This window comes from Leptosomus discolor, chromosome 15 (genome assembly GCF_034619465.1).
Source record: "Leptosomus discolor isolate bLepDis1 chromosome 15, bLepDis1.hap2, whole genome shotgun sequence".
NCBI lineage: Eukaryota > Metazoa > Chordata > Aves > Leptosomiformes > Leptosomidae > Leptosomus > Leptosomus discolor.
Genome location: NC_141405.1, coordinates 1,571,627 through 1,591,020, shown reverse-complemented (window position 1 = coordinate 1,591,020; position 19,394 = coordinate 1,571,627). Strand labels below are relative to the sequence as shown.

The window sequence follows — 19,394 nt, the reverse complement described above, 5'->3', positions numbered from 1 at the left end:
TTATGTCAGGTTTAGTGCAGACATTCTGGAACTTGGCCTTTCCCAGGAAACTTGAACCCCGGGTGTTTTTTAAAGATCTTGTTCTTTGGGAGCTTGGCAAGCCAGTAATTTCTGGCTAATGGTGCTAGCATGGCCTTTCAACTCTGACAACCAGCCAGCCAGCACAGGCACAGAGGAGGCTTGGCATTCAGCCCTTCCACTAAGATCACTTCCCTAAAGCACACTGACTTCCTCCCATTTCCTTGTGTCAAGCTCAACATTATCTCAGCCTTGCTGAAGAAGGTAGAGTAGTTCAAAAACTTTATTGATCATACAAGTACTGTAGAGATCCCAGACAGCAGCAGCTCCGCCTCTGACATGTCAAAATGACAGTCCAGATGTTTTAGAGAAAACCAGCCCCACACCCTCTTCCTGTTAGAGCAGCTCTTGGATGCTCATCCTCTTGGCCAGAGCGCTGCCGTGATACCTACTGTCAGTCTTACAAGGCACAGCTTTTGCTGTACTGAAAGGAAGCCATCTGCAGTCTCGATTTCAGTCTGTCTGCTTCTAGTTCTTGAAAAAAGGTGTCATCATCATTTTGCATTATTGCTGCTTGCAGTTGCTCTATTTCCTTTTCCATCCTTGATCTCAGTTCTTGTTTTGTTTTCTGTAGCATCTGAAGAAAACACAGACATCAGCCGCAGCACATAAAAGACAAGACATTTACACAAAATTAAAAATACTTACCTGAGCTTGTGCTTTCTCTCTGGTTTGGATTTCTTGGCGTTCTCGAGATAAAGCTTCTGCTAGCATGGAAAACTAAGGATAACATGTGTTTGAGTTGCACCCAGTAAAGAAAGGAAAGACCTCTGGTGTAAAAAATACTGTCTTTGATGCAGATTCAGCTTTACCTGATCTTTGTAGTAGTTCTCCATAGACTCCAACTCGTTTTGATGCGCTCTCCTTTGCTCAGCACGCTTCTCTTGAGCGTACGCTCTCAGGTCCTTCAGTCTTTGCTTCTGAATTTCTAAGCCTTCTTCAAATAATTTTTTAAATATCTGCCAGCAATTGAAAAAAGCAAACGTAAAACTTCCCAAGAAACTTTTAAGTGTGCATTTACATTTTTCAGCTGCTTTCTCTCCTGACAGAATGGCGATCCCGCGAGGACCGTCACTGCCCCTGAGCAAGTACACAGGTACGTATCTAGTAATGGGGATACCGGCACAGCCGGGCTGCGTTTGTAGTTAGTCATTTGGCTGAAGTTCTGATCGATAAAATAAATTTTTCATGTCAGTTTAGCCGTATCACTAAGAAAGAGGCTGGAACAGCAAATTCTTAAAACCACTTCAGACAACCCACCAAGGCAAGCCAGGGTCTTTGAACAGGCGCTGTGAGTTCCAGCCCACCCTGCCATCCGTTGTCTAACTTCAGGACCTTCATCCAGATTTCCAGCAGCAGGAAGTCGGCCTCTACTTGGGCTTTCCATTTACACAACAGAACACTCAGCAGCTACAGTGCGGCTTGAGGCAAAGTTCTCAAATCACCAATAGTGGATTATGCACTAAACCTCTAGTCTTTTATTTTAAAAGGTGAGAGTCGTGTAGATACTCTTGCAAAGCGGAGTAACTCTGCTTGTTCTCCTTAGCTCTGATGTCCAGCCCTAATTAGAGATCGTATCTGTCCAAAAGTCCACTTTGTTTAACAAACATAACCGAGTAACAAAGCTGTCCTTTTGATCAGTTTCCTTAACTGAAGATTTAGATTTGGTTTAGACTGTTTTCTTTGGATAGTAACTATAGGAACAACTTCTTAATCCTACTGTTTCTGAAAACTCATTTCCCCAATTTCTCATGTTACCAGCCCTGGTTTTCCACACTGATCCTTCACGGTTCCTCTCCTCTCAACCCCAGAAAGCATCCTTTCCTGTTTTACAGTGGTTTGTCCTAAACTGTATCAGTGTTACCAAAGGAAGAACCTTTTCATCTGTGCCCCTGACTGACCAGCCGTTTCACCCTGCCTCCTGCGCTCTGTTCACTTGCTCTCCATCTACTCGTACCATCACTTGAACCACCAGACTGTGGGTCCTCAGCCCTGGGCTCTGAACAAAAAAGAACTCACTCCTCACTTGTAGAGCAAGACACCTTGTACTTACCCTTTCTTCCTGGGTCCGAGCCCGCATCATCTTGGCGCGCAGCTGCACCCGGTAATCTTCATAGTATTTCCTGGCTCGAGCCACTTGCTGGCGTTTCTCTCTCACTTTATTCTGAGCCCATTTCTGCCAGCGGATACGTTGCTTAAATTCTTGCTAAATGGAGAACAGTAGCTGTAAGACCACCAAGCTCCCAACAGATATTGCTGCAGACAAAGCTTTGTTAATCACTGCTAAATAAATAGGGTCCTTCATTAAGGACCTTCCCCCTACCCCAATTTTACACTGGATTTATGGTTTAAAGCTGTACTCAGCACCGATTGAGCAAAGTGGTGCCATCAGGAGCACTATGTAACTAAGGAGTTGGCATTGCCACAGTAGCTGGTGTTTTCACCAGCAGCACTAGGAGCCTGAAGTTTCTCCTCCTTGTACATTCTTAGAATTTGTTTGCACTTTTAAAGCAGCAGCACAGCTTAATTTTAATACTCCCTTCCCTTGACCTCAGTAGCCACACAGCAAACAGATGACATGGCATCTGACACCACAGATACTCGAGGGGCATAAAATTGTCATAAGATAAAAAGCCACTCCCATGGATCAGGGAATATGCATTTGAGCTGGTTCCGCATGGAATTTCTGTGCTATGTAACAAATACCCTCCAGAGAACATACCAGTCTTTTGTTATGGTCTTGATCTTTTTTAATAATTGCAACAAGAAGCTCGTGCTTCTTCAGGGCTTGTTGAACCTGGAGGTTTAAAAAAAGCTGATTACTTCCATCATTCTGCAGGACAGGCAGGTGTGTGTACGAGTTTTAAACGTTGCCCCTCTGCTACGTTCTGGTTTTTATGTTGGGAGTTACCACACGTAAGTGAATCAACTTTTGTGTCTCGTAACTTAACTTTTAAACTAAGACACTGTTCAGAACTAGCACTTGAAACTGCAAAATGCTTTTAAAAAAGCAATAGCAAGTCTAGGCAGTACTAGATAAACTCGTATAAAAACGCACATATTCAAGTGGCTGATAAAAAGCTGAGCCCCCGTGTGTAGATATGTACATCCCTGTTTAACCAAGCTCAGATCTGTGTTCTTTTCTCTTGTGCTTTGGATGTGCATGTGCCCTGTCTATGCTGCATACAAGGAGCCAGGAGGATTTTACTATGCAGTAACCCGCCGATGACTGCTACCTACTCTGTCAGATGTCCTACCCCTGCCGACACTTAGAAGGTAAGAATGAGAATGCTCACTTCATTTTGGAGTTTCGGTCTAGCTCTGCCAGAAGCTGCCTTAAGTTGTTCAGTATGTGCAAGCTGCTGCCGCCACATTTTATTCATAGTAGGGTGGGAAATCTGCAGGTGGGGAAACTCTTCCAGTAGCTGAACTAGGAGGTCATCATCTCTTACTTTCACTACAAGGTAAAGACAGATGTAAGCAATGAATTCCTGGAGAAGAGATTTAGTGGTAAATTCTTCCAGACAGTGTCAGCTTAAACTATGAAATATTTTAGATTGAACACTATGTAAAACTACCATGCTGCTGTTACGATGTCAAGATAAACCCAGCAGGACATCACATCACTCTGTCAGTACAGCAGTGGAGAAAGTAATCCCAAGTTTTTGTTGGTTTTTGGTCTTTTTTTTTGTGTGTGTGTTTTGGTTTTTTTTTTCCCTGACAGAGAATTGCTTTTATAGCTCAGGCGTTATTTCCCTCCCACTACCCCATCCAAATAAGATAGGTATCCTCTTCTTCAAACAGTTCTGACCATCACTAATCAGCAGTTTCTTTATCTGTCTCTCTCAGTGGCTGCAGCAACTCAAAATAACGCTAATACAGCCGTGGTAGTGACAGATGCAGGTCAAGTAAACAGGTGTAAAATAAACTGGTTTCCCATTATCTCTTTGATCCTTCTGGCAGTCACAGATGATGGGGAGATGAAACAAATGGATATTAACCAAGCATATGCCCTTTAAACACTGGAAAAAACAAGGCAGTGTACGCGAGCACCATTCAGACAGGCAGGGGGTTATCATACACTTGAGCACACACCCTGCTGTTTACCAAAACGGAGCCTGCGGGGGGTGTGCTGGCTCTTCTTGGAGCATCACTCAGCAAAACCAGCAGCCGTGTTAACACACCACAGCAGTGTCTTGAAAGGAAGATGATGGCAAGTGCCAGACCCTGCTCTGTGACCCACTTGTGGCTCAGCACCAGCCCACTCAAGCTAAAGGCCCAATTTTAAATCCGATACATGCTGAGGGGGGGAAAAAAAAAAAAAAAAAGACAACTGAGCTCAGACTATAGTGGAACAAGCATAGGAGCAGCAGTAATGGAAACGAGCCTTGAAAATAATCCAAGGGATTTTAAGGAGGTAGCAAACAGGTCACAGTTTTGATTGTGCATTGGTGGTTTACATTTACTTAAAGCATTATCTTCCCTAACAAAAATCCAGACATACAGAGGTCATAAGAAGGGGAAAATGCTACAGCTGACTGGTATATGTTGGACTGATGCCTTTATTCTTGGAGTTCAACACATGCTTTCAAAAGATGCCAGTTTTCCACCAAGTATAGTTTTGCAGTTCTTACTTGGAGCTGCTTTCTTTGGCTTCACCATCCCTCCTTTTGGAATCCACTGGCTGTATTTGGGATTCCGAGGTGTGGTTTTTCTAGAATAAACTTTCACTGGCTGAGACATTTTTGGAGGTTCTTGAAAGATGTTTTCTTTGTATTCTTGTTCCTTAGGAGCAGATGTAAAACAGATGGAGAACAGGTATGAGAAGGGAAAGACTGATAGATCACATAGTTTGGATATCAGACCTTAAATGTCTTTGAAACTTTAGAATGAGAACTTGGACATACTGCATTGGATTCTCCAGAAGGCCAGACTTTACCAAATGCAGGTCAGGGTTCAAATAAAGGTTAAATCCCACTATTGCATAGCGTCAGCTCTTCTGCAGCACTCAACACTACTGCAGCAGCCTACGGGCGGCTTCTGCAAAGGCTGGGAGAAGGGCCAGTGCAGCCAACGTTGCTATGACATTGCTATGACAGAGCTTTTCAGCTCAGGTTCTTTGCTGCTCCAGGAGTATGTAGGAAAGTAGCAAAAACCCCTTTGCCCTATTCGTAACATTAGAGAATCCTTGCACAAACCCAGCTTTTGGAGTAGCTGACCCTAGTGGCCTAGCTGTCAGAGGGGTGTGCGCAAAGTGTCCAGCTACAGAGAAGTTCAGACCAGTCTGTGGAAGCGATCTACGTGCTCACTTAGCTTTAATTCTTAAAATCTGAGTGTCTTGAAGTTACCACTTCATATGAAAAGTGCAGTGGTTACGTCACCCATAAGAACAGGTATTACTCTTAATACACAGAAGCGCTGAAACTTCTAGAACTACTTGCCCCTTGGTTCTACCCATCTCAGGAAAAGCTGTCCTTCTCTTTACTACTTCAGTTGTATACAGTGCTGTAACTATGATGCTGGAAGTGCGGGAGGTTTTGTACCCAAAAGACATATCCAGTGTCCGGACAGATCACTAGACAGCTTTAAAACAATCACCGTAGTGCATCACATACCATTTCCTTGATGCCTTCTCTGAGCTTGGAAAGTCTCACCCTTTCCCTGGCTTCATAAACTCTTAATTCATCTTCATAAGCTTTAGTGACCATCTAGAAAATGAAAATGAGGACTTTTCAGAGAAAATGAGTCCATATGACCACCTCATTAACTCATTCAGTGGATGGGTCAAAGTAGCTTCTTCCACTTTAAACTTTTTTTTTGCAAAGTTTAGGGGTTACATCTTTTCCTCAACAGTCTACACATACAACAGCATAAAATTACTGAAGTAGGGTAGATGCCCCCACTGAGTAAGAGCATTCAGTTTTAATGCTTTTAGTATAACTATTTGTAAGAATGACCAATAGGTCTAACCTAGAAATTACCTTTGCTTTTTTTGTTCTTTCATCCCTTTCTTTCTGCAACTGGCTGCGTATTTTCCTTATTTGGCCTGTTCCATTACTGCAAAGTTTATCCTCCAACTCAGAAGAAAGTTGATGCTGAGATGAGGGTGAGCGTGGAGAAAGGGATCGTGGCCTGCTTGGGTACCTTAGGTGTGGTGTGTCTGTAGGGAAAAGCAATTCATTGAGTCTCTTAACTTGAAACAAACAAAAAAAACACATAAGGAAAAAAAGCCCCCCAGAACGCATACAGTGTTAGAGTCAAAAAGTTCAGCACAAAATAAGTCCTAAAAAGCTAAAGCCTTTGCCTTTAGAATTATCCCTGCCCAAAATCACAAATTTTGGGGCTTATATAATAGCAAAGGTGCCAGGAGATATTCAGGGTGGGAAAGCAAAAAGCAGCAAAGACACTGAAGGTAGCTCAAGGTGACAGGGTCAACCAGCTCCATCTTGCACTATGGTGTTGTGCACGTGGATTAGATCAAGCTGTAGGATAGTTCTGTAGCCCCCTGTACAGACAGGGGGTTGTTTACTCATACTGCCACCCCACACGCACTGCACCACGGAAGGTACCTAGATGGGCACTCGGCACAGAAGAACCTGCAGCGAAGTGTGCTGTGAACAGGCCCTCGTTTCAGAATCCCAGTCCTATCGGGGAGCTTGTATTCTGTCCTCCCCCTACCTCCTGTACGCCTTTTACTGCAGCTGTGCTTGCTTTGTGTTTTTAGTAAAGGTTTACCATAGTTATTTAAGTGTTAAATGGGAACTTAGTTGTAATTGTTACTGGTGCTCAGGTTTGGAGCTAAGACAAAATACAAGCAAACTAACAACGCAAAACGTAGGAACTATGAGTAGCTCAGTGTATCGGCCTTACATGAGAAGGAGGGGTTTTTTTACATATCTTTCCATCCTAATACTTAACTGGCCTAAGAATTGTTACCTCGTTCAGCTTTCCTTCGGCGATAATCCATGACGCTGTCGCTGTGCTGAGACAGGTTGTCTTCATCTGTCAGCTCGTCTCCCGTGTGCCCACCCAAAGCTCTCTCTAACATCTGTTGGACAGATTGGGGGTGGGGGTCAGGTTCCATAGTCATTCAAAATTTAGAACTGTCTGAGGTCAAGCGTTTGTTGCAGATTTCCTTCCATCACTGTCACGTTTATATTCTGGTTCTCTCCACTGCCATCACCACGGCTGGTGTGCTCAGATACAACACAGACCAGGTTTCACTTACTGAGTCTAGTTCATTCAACCTGCGAGAGAGTTTTTCTGACACTTTGTGAAGCTCTTGCCCAGATAGCTTCTCCTTTGTTGGTCTGTGGGAAAGAGACTCTTCAAGTGAATCCGTGGTAGAACTTTCACATCTGCTAAAACAGAAGAGAGACAGATTCATTTCTGTTCTAAAAACTTGAAGATAAGCACAACCTCATACAATTCTAGTTCGCTGCTTGCACGAACACAGTTGTATAGTGTGTATAGGATTGAGTAGAAGCTGTGCAAACGGCTATAACTATATTTAAGAAAATGCATAGATGTCAGGAGAAACAGGAAATCTTTGTTAAAATTAATCTTTCACTGTCATGCAGCCAAGGAGGAAGAGATCCTCTTTTAAAAGGGGCAGGGGGACCTGGGTGGCCAAGTATATGAAAGTGCTAGCTTGGCTCAGTATCAAAAAACCAAAACTTGCCTGTTCTTTTTGGGCAGATCTCTAGATTCAGGTCTTGGGCTTTGTGTTACTTGTTCAGCACATAGTGAGGGTTGTTGATGTGAAGAGGAAGCAGATGAAGTCCCATATACACAAGGAACCTAGGAAAATGAGTGAGAGGAAATTCAGATTTTATTAAGATCTTCAGAGTAAAGCTCAGAAATACCATAGATCATGTGAGCAGAGGGATCCTACAACAGCTTTCGTAAGAGAACAATCTCAAACCCTATGATTATATATATTTTTAAGTAGTTACATGTCCAGGTCCCTGACTGAAGATCTTGTGCTTTAGAGAATTAGGTGTTTAAAGACATAGACTAGCAAAAACATAGGAGATCAGTTCAAGAATCATCTGCAGCTAAACCACTGCATCAGAAGAACAAGGTCTAGGTCAAGTTACATGAGTATCCCTACATACTACCTCATTAGCCCGGGACTAATACCAGTTAATGTAAGCTGAACCCCACCCAGTATAGACTAAGCTGCACTTCACAGCACTGATGTCCTTATGCCATTTAGTTACACCGGTTTAGCACTGCCTGGTAACTGGCTGGAGTAATTCGGGGTTGGCACGCCTGTACTTACAAAGGCACCAATGGGAAATGAGTTTTAAACAGAGGGAAGGTTTTTAAACAGTGTAGCACTAAAGGCTGTTGAAACTATTGGAACAAATGAAGTCTGAGCACCTCTTGTGGTTGCAGAAGGCAAAAAAAAAAAAAAAAAGTGTTTTCCAGAGCAAGGAACTTCCTATACAGACATGTTTCTACAAGCACAGGATGGCAGCTGCTGATCAAGTTGTGGGTTGTGCATTATTCAGTTTTTGAAAAGCAAACAACAATGCAAGGAAATAAAATGAAAGAATATAGCCAGGCAGTTCATCTGATCTTTAGGAAGGGAGCAAAATCTGAATTTTATTGGAGTTTGAACAAAACCAGAAAACCAAAATTCTTACTAATTCAGAATACTGATACACTTCAGCAAAAGGACATCATTGTACTCTTGTGTTTTGTACATCTTTGATTAAACCCAAGATAACTAGCAACTGGTTGGCCGTGATAAATTAGAACTCTGTAGGTACTGGCACTTACATTTCTTGGAGCAAACACCTCCAGAAAGAACTGATGTGACTCACAAACTGTGCATAGTCATAGTCTAACAACGTTGCATCACCAGTGGTTTATTGAAGAAAGCAAGCCAAAAGCAGGTTTGAAAAGAGCCCAGAAGTGCCACAAGATAAAGAGAATTAAGCATAAATCAAAAAATATCGACTGAACTTCCACAAATAAGGTAAAGATGCAACATCTACCTTTGCCACAGCGTCCTCAGCATCGTTTGATACCACCTCGTCTCCCACTGCAGAAGCAGATGACAGATAAGTGTTAGTTGATGGTACAGACTGCACTGTGCCTGCTAATGTGGGGAACAAGTTAAAAAAGGTGTGATCTGTGGCCTTTGGATCCAAATTATTCAAAGAGAACAGAATAACAAAGCAGCTGTGGGTACACACGTGTGTGACATTCATTTTGTAATTTCTCAGGTTTTGAATGCTCAGTGTCATGGGAATGCTATGGAAACGAGACAGGTAAGCAGTTTTTCCCAGAGACAGTAAGTGCTGAAAATGGGCTTCCAAAGCTTTTCGACAGTATCAGTTAATGGCTTTTTCCTACAGTTGAAACTGGCTCGTTTGATCCATGTTTCTCTGCTCAGAATAGGCTCAGCAATGGGAGTTACCTGCTAGAAGAGATTTCTGTAGTATAGGCCCATCTTAACTGGATTAACTAAGAAAGGAGTTGAACAGGAGACACAGATTATTCTTCTCCAGTTCAGTGAACAGCTTAAAAAGTAACCTATTTTTGTTTCTCTATAAAACAGAGATAGAAGTATGAACTTGTGGCTGAATTTAAAAAAAATGCACTAGTAGTTTCAAAACCACGTTTCTTGTAGCACCAACAAAAATAAATGCAACATGACACTTAAGAATTACCCTATAGGAAGCAAAATTCTCTCTCACCAGGGATTTTCATTGATAGAGGAAGACTACCAGAAACATCTTCAGATTTTTCTGTAAGTGACTTTTCAAGCTGAAATGAAAAGCAACATGTTTTCTATAAATTCATAGGAGTGTTGCCAGGAAGGTCATACATTAGGTTTGTCTGCATATGGAAATCAATGTTAATTTTATAGATAAACAAAAATACACTAATTATTTGACTATATTGTAAACTGTACAGTTACATTGATTATGGAGATGTGTATGTGTATGTGTATAAAATAAACACACCCCTCAAAGTAACTTCTTCTCTGGACACTCAGTGGAGAATAAATCCACAATCCAAAATTCTTTGAACTGAAGATAAAATCTGACACGTTCAGAAGTGTTCTTCAGAGACCAATTGCTCCATTCTGCAAGTTTACTAGACAGTTTTGAAGTGAAAGCAGTATTGATTACTAAAAAAGAAAAATAAAAATCAAAGGATAGGTTTTTACTCACAGTAGGAATTTTCACTCCTTGGCTGTTAGCCAAAGCTGCTGGCTGGCTGTGTGAGGTCTGATGATCTCTCCATCCAGGATAATGAGGTCTGGTTTCCGAACGCTGAAACGGTGGTAGCAAAGGAATTGCTTGCTGTATAGGCTCCCCAAGTTTTGTAGCACTGGCACTCAAACTGTTTTTTTGAGGTTCAGTAGTATGAACAGACTCCATTGATCCTTAAGGTTAGAGAAATACGAAGAGCTTGAAGTTTAAGTCTTATCTGTGAAAGCAGAATGTTAGTTCTGTATATTCTCCATACGTATTAGATGGAAGTATCCAAGTATTTAATGTTAGCTACCATCTTTGTTGGCTTGCATAGAACAGTACTTTAATATTTTTAAGCCTTATGATGTTACTTGTCTTCTGTTTACAGAGCTCCATACTGCAGCCCCTCCCTGTCTCACTACTTTTCTACGAGCACCAAGTTGTTCATGACTGTATATATGTATGTATAGGAATATACTGCCCTCATCCTGCGTGGGTGTAGCTACGTGCACACACAGTAAATAGATTTCGATTTGCTGTTATTTTCCCCACAGTCACTTTGGCTACGTGCTGGGGAATGCCTGCCCGTGTGCAGGAACTCTAAGCAATGACAGAGCCATAGTCAGCAGAGGCCAGGGGCAGCCAGAGAAGTTGGCTGCCACTGGTCAGAATGATTCACCCAATACACGATCTATCCATAACTGTCCAAAAGAACAGCATGAGATCCCCCTTGAGAACATGATTTTGGATGCTGGGATCTTCCACAAGGACTTTTTACTTTTACTATTTTGCTTATTGAACCACAGAAGGAAAAAACCTAGCTGAATCCTAGCCAAGCAGAAATACCCCAGATAATGGAGTTGGCATATGCTGGGACACTAGAAGAGAAAATTTCTGAAAAGGATTCATTTGTTTCAAAATACAACTGAAGTGTTTCCATCCATGACTGAGGCTCTCTTCTACACTACCTTAGTACCTACACCCCTTTGTCAAAGTCAGGCAGATCAGCTATCAGAAGAATGAATACTCACCATCTTCCTTTCCCTTTACAATGGCCCTTTCAGTTTCAGAGAACTGACTAGATACTGCTGCAATAGCCTCCAAGTTTTTAGATTCTTCCACCCCCTTGTCCTTTTCTGCTGGGAACAATTCAGGCAACTGGAATTCTAGAATTGGTGTTTGAAAGAGAGTAAACGAAGAACTATAAAGCATCTTGCTATGCACCGTTTAGATGGTGTTTAGTATACTAATAAGTTGGTGTTAGCAATCCATACTATCACCAAAACAGGTCTGTTAAATTCCTACTTGTAATTCATAATCTTTCTTTATGCCTTTACTGGGAGGCAATAAGAATACTCTTATAGGAAGATAGGAATGGACTCCATTTAAGTAGTCTGCACATTATTTGATCCAGAGCCACCCATTATGTTTAAGTGGCACACACTCCTAACAAGTCTTCCTTAAGAATGAACTTACTAGTCTTTTAACAGTCTTAATACATTTTACATTGCAATAAATGAAATAAATTAAAGGCGTCAGAACTCTCTTATTCTATTGAACAAAGTAAAACACTTTTGTAGAGAAAATCGAATTAGAAGTTAAACAACAAACCTTCATCCAGACAATGTAGCTCAGGAGTAGGAAAAACAGTGTCTGGAATACTTTAAAAATCTACATTTTAACTTCAGCAAGATCAACTACAGGTATGTTCACTTACTGTGGGTAGGGTTTTTTGGGGGGTGTCAGCTTTTTTGTAAAGTAAGAGTTTTTAAAAGTATTTGTCTGAAAAATAACTTTTAAAAAAAGAAACAAAAAAAAAGCCTAGCACTGTGACTACAGAGTAGTCTTAATTTTTTTTTTCCACGCAAACTCACCTTTCTCTCTCTTGGAAAATGAATGAGCAGTATCTCCAAGTCTAATTAATTCACTGGTAGATTCTGATCCATCTACATCAGAAGGAGGAACAAAAAATGCTGACTGCAACCTAAAGGGAACATAAAACCGTAAAATATTTACTCTAAAAGTGTTTGCCTCTTCAGTCCACAAGATGGAGCTGCAGAAGAGTGGCATGAGACCAGCTTCTACAAAGCAAACCAACGTAGGAGTCAGGAAGATAAATCAAATGCAGTTTAACTAAAATATAAGCATTTAAAACAGAGACAAAGTTTTCAACTTGTTTTATTCCACATGTAAAGTAAACTTAAGGGAAACAATATGCCATCAGCACTCTTCAAGAGCAAGAGTTCTGCATCTAATTTTAGGCCGCTTGCTGCCTGAATAAGGAGAAAGTTACCGCACACTATTTCATATATGTAATCAGCATGTTTCCTACTTGCCCACTGTTAAAAACCTACTAGTTTCTCTACATATATGCAAAAAAATTAGTCATTCACCATGTCAATGCAATTGTTCTTACCCTTCAACTGATGAGAATATTGAAGGCTGCAGAAGTTGACCAGCACTGCTTTCCAGCTGCTCTTGAGATGCAGTTTGAATGTCATTGGATAGCACATTTGCCTCATCTGTTAATAATGAAGAGGCAACTATTTTCAGGAAAACTACCTATTAACTAACAGGTATTACTGCCAATATCATCAAACCAGTTTAAGTGTAATAAGACATTGTAATGATGGTCTCTAAAATGATGACAAGCAATTCCCCCCCTTGCGGGCAGGGGGGGAGGCAACTTTTATGGTAAGTTTTTAAAAGCAAGACAAGTATCATATATCCTGTTATTTCAATTATAAACCACCTCTTTCTTCTTCCTCAGAAAAATTAAATCTTGTACTTATCGCTAGAAAATTTGAGGCACTAAGAGCTATTGGGCAGCAGCACTGGCAGCCTGAGAGAAGGGAAAAGCAGAGGAACAGGCACTGAGAATTGCTACTACCCTCTTTCTGCCATTCCCAGTGAAGCAGGACAGGAGGCCATTGTCTCAGTCAAGTGCTCTCCCCTTCACCCCAGGGTGCAACAGCCAGTGCTGACAGTTATCAGCTTTAAGACAGGAAGGCCTGTACTCAGTCTGCAGTCATGATGATGCCTCTGAAGGGCTGAGTAGCTCCTCTTCCCCTGTTTAGCATTTTCATCAAAATAGCCCCTGCTATGGATCTGCTCCCAAGATCTACTTCACAGGAAAGCTTAAGTCACACCTCTGTTTGTCTCCTCGTAAGTAAAAGCAACATTTGCTCATTGTTTTAACTAAAGTAAACACTTCCCTCCCTGAATCCTAACCATAAATCATTTGGCTTACGAGTTGAAAAGCAACATGCTAACAGAGGTTGAATTGTCTGGAGTAGACTTCTGCCACAAGAATGAAGCAGAAAAATTGTTTTCCAATTCTTGCCTTTTATCGAGTTTTGGGGAAAATAAATTATCTATTTTATCATTATTGTTTATGAAAATAAGGAATGTAAATACTCAGATAGGCCATTGAAATTTCCTCCCCCATGGTCCATTTCAGTCTCTGCTCTTCTGTATTACCAAGGTTATAAATAAGGCAAAGCCACCAAATAAATCCTTGTTACATTGAAACACCTCAGCTATCCCAAAACAAGGTTTCAGAAAGCTTACCTCTTCCAATGGATTTCATTCCCTATAGCTGCTAGCAAGGAGAACAGCAAAGAAAGTGTTTACCTATTATGGCAGCTGTACTCTGTCCATGAACACCAACAACTATGGCCATGAGAACCTAGCAAAGCCCTCAGCAAGCTGACTTGATAGCAGACAAACAGAAGTAAGCTGTCTATAATACAGCAGTAGCAGAACATAATACCTTAAACTAGGGCATCTGTCTACTCACCTCCATTCTGAGATGATTCACTGGCTTCTTCTGTAAGATACTCTAACAAACCATCAAATATTTCGAGGAGGTTTCTGATAGATTCCCTTTCTCCTTTCACGATGTTCTCACCTGAAGAGAAGGTACTGCTACATATTAATAATTAGTACTTCACAGAAGAAAAATTCTCAAAGCTGCGGTTTTCTGGAGAAGAGCACTTGGAAATTCTTGTGAAGGTGTCAGCTCAGAAGACAACTGGTCACTCATTTATGTCTATATATGTAAGCTTAAGGTATTTTAAGCATTTCCTAAAGTTGCATATTTTCAGCTCTAATAAGTGGAAGTTTATTACTTACAAAAAAAAACGGATATTTTTGGCCATAGTTGGTATTTAGTATTTTCTTATACATACTTGTTACAGCATGAACCAGGCAGGCAGGATTAGAAATACTAGCCATACTGTACAGGCACCAAATCAGAGATACTTCATATCAATCAAGCAGGTTTCATCCTTTGCAGGCTATGTTATGTGAGACTATACAGACGATTACTCAATGAAAGCTATTATCTGTGTACAAAGGACAGACACAACATGGTTCAAGTCTTTACTCACCAACTTTTTAAAATTCAGTAACAAGTTTGAAATTCAAGGCTCATGTTTTAAAACCCAGTCTCCAAGCTTTAATTGTATACAGAAAACCACTGAGCCAGTAACAGACTTCAGGTAACTCTTTAGCAGACAAGTAAAGCATGACTGATTGGTAACTTTGACGTATCTTACAGGTCTGTGCCATACAAGATGGCTCTTATTTGTTCTCTGCATGCTGTTTAAATTTATAACCTGATGTCTGAGGCAAGGGTTCAGTGTTTTGATGACATTCACTACAGGAAAAAGACCTTTCACGTAAGTACGAAAGCATGCTTTATAACATATGGTTCTTCTAAAATGTTCAAATTAAACTACACAGATACTCAAGCTGGTGTTTGCCTACATTACAGTGAGTACTTACCAGTGATGTGTGACAAGCTGACCTGCAAGTAGTCCAATGCCAGGGAATCTATTACTGCTTGTACATTATGTGCATCATCTTCTTGGTTTCTAGGAGTAGCTATGAAATCTATTTAAAAATAAATAATAGATTTTAAGCTATCTAAATGGATAGCTTATTGCAGATGTTTTGATGGAAAGACTAATTTCCACTTACAAGTTACTGGGTTTTTTCAATATCTGGGGTACCTGGCAAAAAGTAATGAAATCTCTTATAAATACTCAGTACAAACCTAGAACACCCACTGGGCGATGTGAGAATCTTATCAGCTGACGTATTAAATTCAAGAATGGAAGCTACTAAAGTATTTTTCCTCCTTCACTCCCAGCACACACATCTAGTTCAGATCATCAAACTGGAATTGCAGTTTGTCTTAAGGTTTCTTCTTCCCCTGTCAGCAACTAGTTGGACTGTATTCTACTTAATTTGGAGCAATATTATGTTTACTTCGGGGCTTTTATTTAACTGGACTTCTACCACCAGTAGCTGCCAGTTACCTCTTGCAGTTACCTTCTGCAAGTAGGAGCCTTGACACTTCCCAAAAGCAACAGTTTACAATAATGCAAATACATAATTGTATAGCCCTTGCTTATTGTTGTCACTGAAGTCAAATGGAGCTGGGTTAAACCACAGTTAAATCACAGCTTAGCTCTTAGCAGAATATGAGTATTAAGCATTTTATGAGAACAGACTTCAGAATTAACACTTCAAGAGAAACAAGACAATTCAGACCCTTCAAAGGTACTGTGCCTAGGTATAGCTTTCAAGGCCTTATTTGAAACAGAAAAAGTTCTGCTGTAGCTTCACTAGTGAACTCCCCTCATAGCTGCCATTCATAGTAGTCAAAAAAAATAATTGGCCAATATGACTTAAATCTTCTTAAAGAATGACAATCTTATGTGTTAGTCTTTGGAAGGATACAAATACTTTAAAACCCTGCATCTGTAACAAGTTTTGCAAATTTGAATTCATTCATTACAAACCGTACAGAGACAAAAAAAAGCAGGTTTACAAATTATCATTCCCACCTGGTACTTTTTCTCCCAAGACTGATTCATAAAGACGAACAAACACATCAGCACCACACTCAGAGAGATGCTTTATGTGCTGGTTTATGTGACAGCTCCTTAAAAGATCATTTGCAACATCTACCCAATCTATTAAGAAGAAAAACATATTAAAATCAGCACTGAAAGACACAGAAATAAAGATATGGTTAGTTACAGTGAAAGATGGAACCTGTTTAAGTGTCTTTGACTCTACCACACGTAATCAATCCTAGTCATCCAAAACATTGAACATGTAGGCTTTCTGCTTCATGCCCTCTTCACTTCAGGTGGAAACATGGACAGAGAGTGAGGAACAACACACACCAGTTCAAGTACGCAGTCATAGCACAACTGGACTGGAGAGCTGAAGGGTACTGCAGTACCATAGACTGGGCAGATTACTTTTTTCTTCCACACAATGGAAAGCAAATTTTGGTCTGGCCGCAGAGCCAGGAATTCCAAACCTTGAAGGACTCCTCAAATTAAGCTTTGCTATGTCTTATATCAAGAATCAGAAGCCACATATACTTTATTCAAAAAACATGAGCTTCTCTCTTACAAACCTAGTTTCTCTAATACTCTTCGGCAATGACAACACTGCTAATATAAGTCTTCATGAAAGCTAAATTCAAGGACTATTTTTATTAGTTTGCTGTTTGGGGATTATAGGAATGCAGAGTAGGTCCCACCAACTTCACGCTCTGTTCAGCACAATGAGACGTGCATAAACAGCCCGATTTTCCCAAAACTTTGGAGTCCTGAATTCAAAGCTATCGTCTACAGTCTTCCTTGTCAGCCAATTCAAATATCAACTTGGAAGAACAAGAGTCTACCTCTGACAGTCCACAATCTCTTAAGGTTGGATTTCCTCCCTACATGTTGCATTTGCAAACAAAACAGTACTTTAACAGGTATTATCAAGGGTTTTAAATTTATAGAGAATGGGTAAGTCATCTTTGGAAAGACAAAGAGGTACACTATTACTGCACCAGGAACGAACTTGTACAGGTTTTACTCTTCTGTACAGAGGGAGCATTATTTTTCCACACTCTTCACTCAATTCCAGACATCACTTCACTCTTGACATTTTAATAGTTTCAGGTGTACGAAAGGTTAAAGTAGCATCTCCTACATTTCAGACTGACACGTCTTAGAAAACTTCAGTAACTGTTCACCTCCAGCTTTTTCAGTTTCAAAGCGTCCCGGGGGGGGTGGGGGGGGGGTGGTGCGGGGTGTTAACAGAAAGAGCTTAAAAAGCCACAACACGAGACACGGCTTTAAGGAAAAGCACGCCTGGATAAAACGGAGGGTGCTACCAACGCCAGCAGCAGGAGGATGACAAGGCAAAGGGGAGAGAAAAGAGATTTCTGCACCCGGCCTCTCCCAGCCCTGCAGGGAGCTGGGTGGGGGGCATCCGCCCGGCCCCCCGGGACGCGCCACGGCCGAGCCCCAGCGGCGGGCAGGGCGCGGGCAGGGGGAGCAGCGAACCCCGGAGAACCCACGCTCGGGGCCGGGGGGTCGCTGGGGCTCTCCCCTGGGGGGGGGGTCGCTGGGGCTCTCCCCTGGGGGGGGGGTCGCTGGGGCTCTCCCCTGGGGCGCCCGCCTGCCCGCCCCTACCTCTCTCCTCAGCGCTGCCCATGGCGGGCGCCTCACGCACCAACGGCCGGCGCGAACAGCCCCGCCCCGGGGAATTTAAATAGCCCCTCGGGGCGTCCTCCGCGCTGATTGGGCATGCTCAGCCGGAAGGGGCGGGGCTTCCACCCCTTCCTGCGCCGCGAGAGGGCCCACCCCCCGGCGTTGTTTTCTTCAGGCACCCGGCGGCGCCGCTGTTGTGGGCTGTGGCTGGGCTGGTTGTCATGGAAACGGAGGGGGGCCGTGCCTCGGAGCCCCGCCGCAGCGCAGGTCACGGGGCTTCCCCTCCCCCGCTTCCTGTGCAGGCACCGTCTGTCACGTGACGGGCACCGCTCGGGGTAGCCGCCGCTCCCCTCCCCCTCCCCCCCCCCCCCCTGCGGCGGGCTCACATGGGCCGCGCCGTGAAGGCCCTGCCGCGCCCCACCCCCCCCCGGGCCTCCCGTCCCGCCTTGTGTCGCCGCCCGGTGCCCACGACCCCGAGCTCCCCCGTCAGGGCTGGGGTTTGGCCGGGGAGCGCTTCGGCTGCTGAGGGTGGCTGGTGATGTAAAATGGCGGCGTGATGAACCCTCGCTGTGAGGCGGTGGTTTGCGCGGGGTGGTTCCGCCTTGGTCACCCGGAAAGGGAGGGGGTGGTTCCCGTTTTCACCGGCAGAATTAGGTGGGGAGAGGGGCGGCGGAAAGTTCTAGCACTTGGCCCTGCGGGCCTGGTCCCGGGGCGTTTGCTGAGGGGCGGAGGTGGTGTTTACGTTAGTGGTGGTGTGCAGGTGGAGAGCTCAGGTTAAACTGGGAGGTGATGTGGGTTTGGGAAATGCGGGGTAACATGGTTTTTCTGCACGATAGGAGCGTTAGAAGTTTATTAAAAGCAAGACTTAGAAGGTTTTGTCTAGTGAAACTTTATTGTTAGTGGCTTGTGTACAGGTTTTTGGAGGCATGGGCTGGTGAAACTGTATTATCTGCCTTACTGAGCAACAGTATTCCACCCTCCTCAGGTATTCTGGAATTTCCATGTTGCATCAAGTCATGCAAAACTAGAACTAATGGTGCCCCTTCACCTTAAAACTCCTGGAGCATGACAGAAGCAGCTGAGATCCCGGTGATGACTGTAAGAATAGCGACTGGTGGCAAGTAAACGTGGGTTGCAACGTTAGCTCTAACAGTCTACGGATGTAATTTGTAGATGCAAATGTACATACCGCTTTAATAAACACGAGGGCTTTCGTGCATATAAGCAAATGCGTATTAGTACTATCAAAATTAACACTAGAACAAGGTTTTCAGTTTGATGTATAGGCAGCTCTGCAAAGCTGTGTTGATTTGCTTCAGGTATGTTGCCTCAAAGTAAACACAGGAAAATCAATGATGTTTAACTTAAAAGGGTGGAACGCAAAAATGAGGAAGTTTTTTTTCAAAGAGGAAATGAAAAGGAGATCTTGCAGACTAAATGCGTGCAGGCAAGACAGAAACAAGGTTTTTTGTTTAGTCTTTCCAATTCTTTAAAACCTTGGCAAGGTTAAACAGCACAGCAGCAAGCACCACTAAGTCACATACAAACAAAAAAAAACCAAAATAAGCTGTGTTAAGCAGCTTAAAAAAAG

At 42.5% G+C, this 19,394-nt stretch overlaps 1 protein-coding gene across 3 annotated transcripts; it reads right to left on the bottom strand.

The window, feature by feature from the left end:
* Nucleotides 1–283: 283 nt before the first annotated feature.
* On the bottom strand, nucleotides 284–17,812 carry CEP95 (centrosomal protein 95). Of its 3 annotated transcripts, none has more exons than XM_086473563.1 (22): nucleotides 17,786–17,812; nucleotides 16,148–16,276; nucleotides 15,081–15,188; nucleotides 14,092–14,202; nucleotides 12,709–12,814; nucleotides 12,167–12,276; nucleotides 11,324–11,458; nucleotides 10,269–10,483; nucleotides 9,789–9,858; nucleotides 9,084–9,184; nucleotides 7,760–7,878; nucleotides 7,307–7,439; nucleotides 7,015–7,126; nucleotides 6,060–6,238; nucleotides 5,694–5,786; nucleotides 4,713–4,863; nucleotides 3,375–3,535; nucleotides 2,801–2,875; nucleotides 2,132–2,284; nucleotides 891–1,037; nucleotides 727–798; nucleotides 284–655 (listed from the first exon to the last, which is right to left on the bottom strand). In XM_086473563.1, exons 1-22 carry the CDS (start codon nucleotides 17,805–17,807, stop codon nucleotides 479–481), a joined length of 2,679 nt encoding a protein of 892 aa, XP_086329689.1. In that variant the 5' UTR covers nucleotides 17,808–17,812; the 3' UTR covers nucleotides 284–478. The 3 variants fall into 3 exon arrangements, with proteins under 3 accessions (XP_086329689.1, XP_086329690.1, XP_086329691.1); XM_086473564.1 differs by having other exon boundaries at nucleotides 9,084–9,130; XM_086473565.1 differs by having other exon boundaries at nucleotides 7,307–7,436; nucleotides 9,084–9,130.
* Between the last annotated feature and the right edge of the window lie 1,582 nt (nucleotides 17,813–19,394).

Coding starts and splice junctions, on each gene's coding strand:
- CEP95 (XM_086473563.1), bottom strand. CDS start 17,807: ATGGGCAGCGCTGAGGAGAGAG. Junction 12,277..12,708: donor ATATTCTCATCAGTTGAAGG/GTAAGAACAATT, acceptor TGTTCCCTTTAG/GTTGCAGTCAGCATTTTTTG. Junction 5,787..6,059: donor AAAGAACAAAAAAAGCAAAG/GTAATTTCTAGG, acceptor TTCATTTTCTAG/ATGGTCACTAAAGCTTATGA.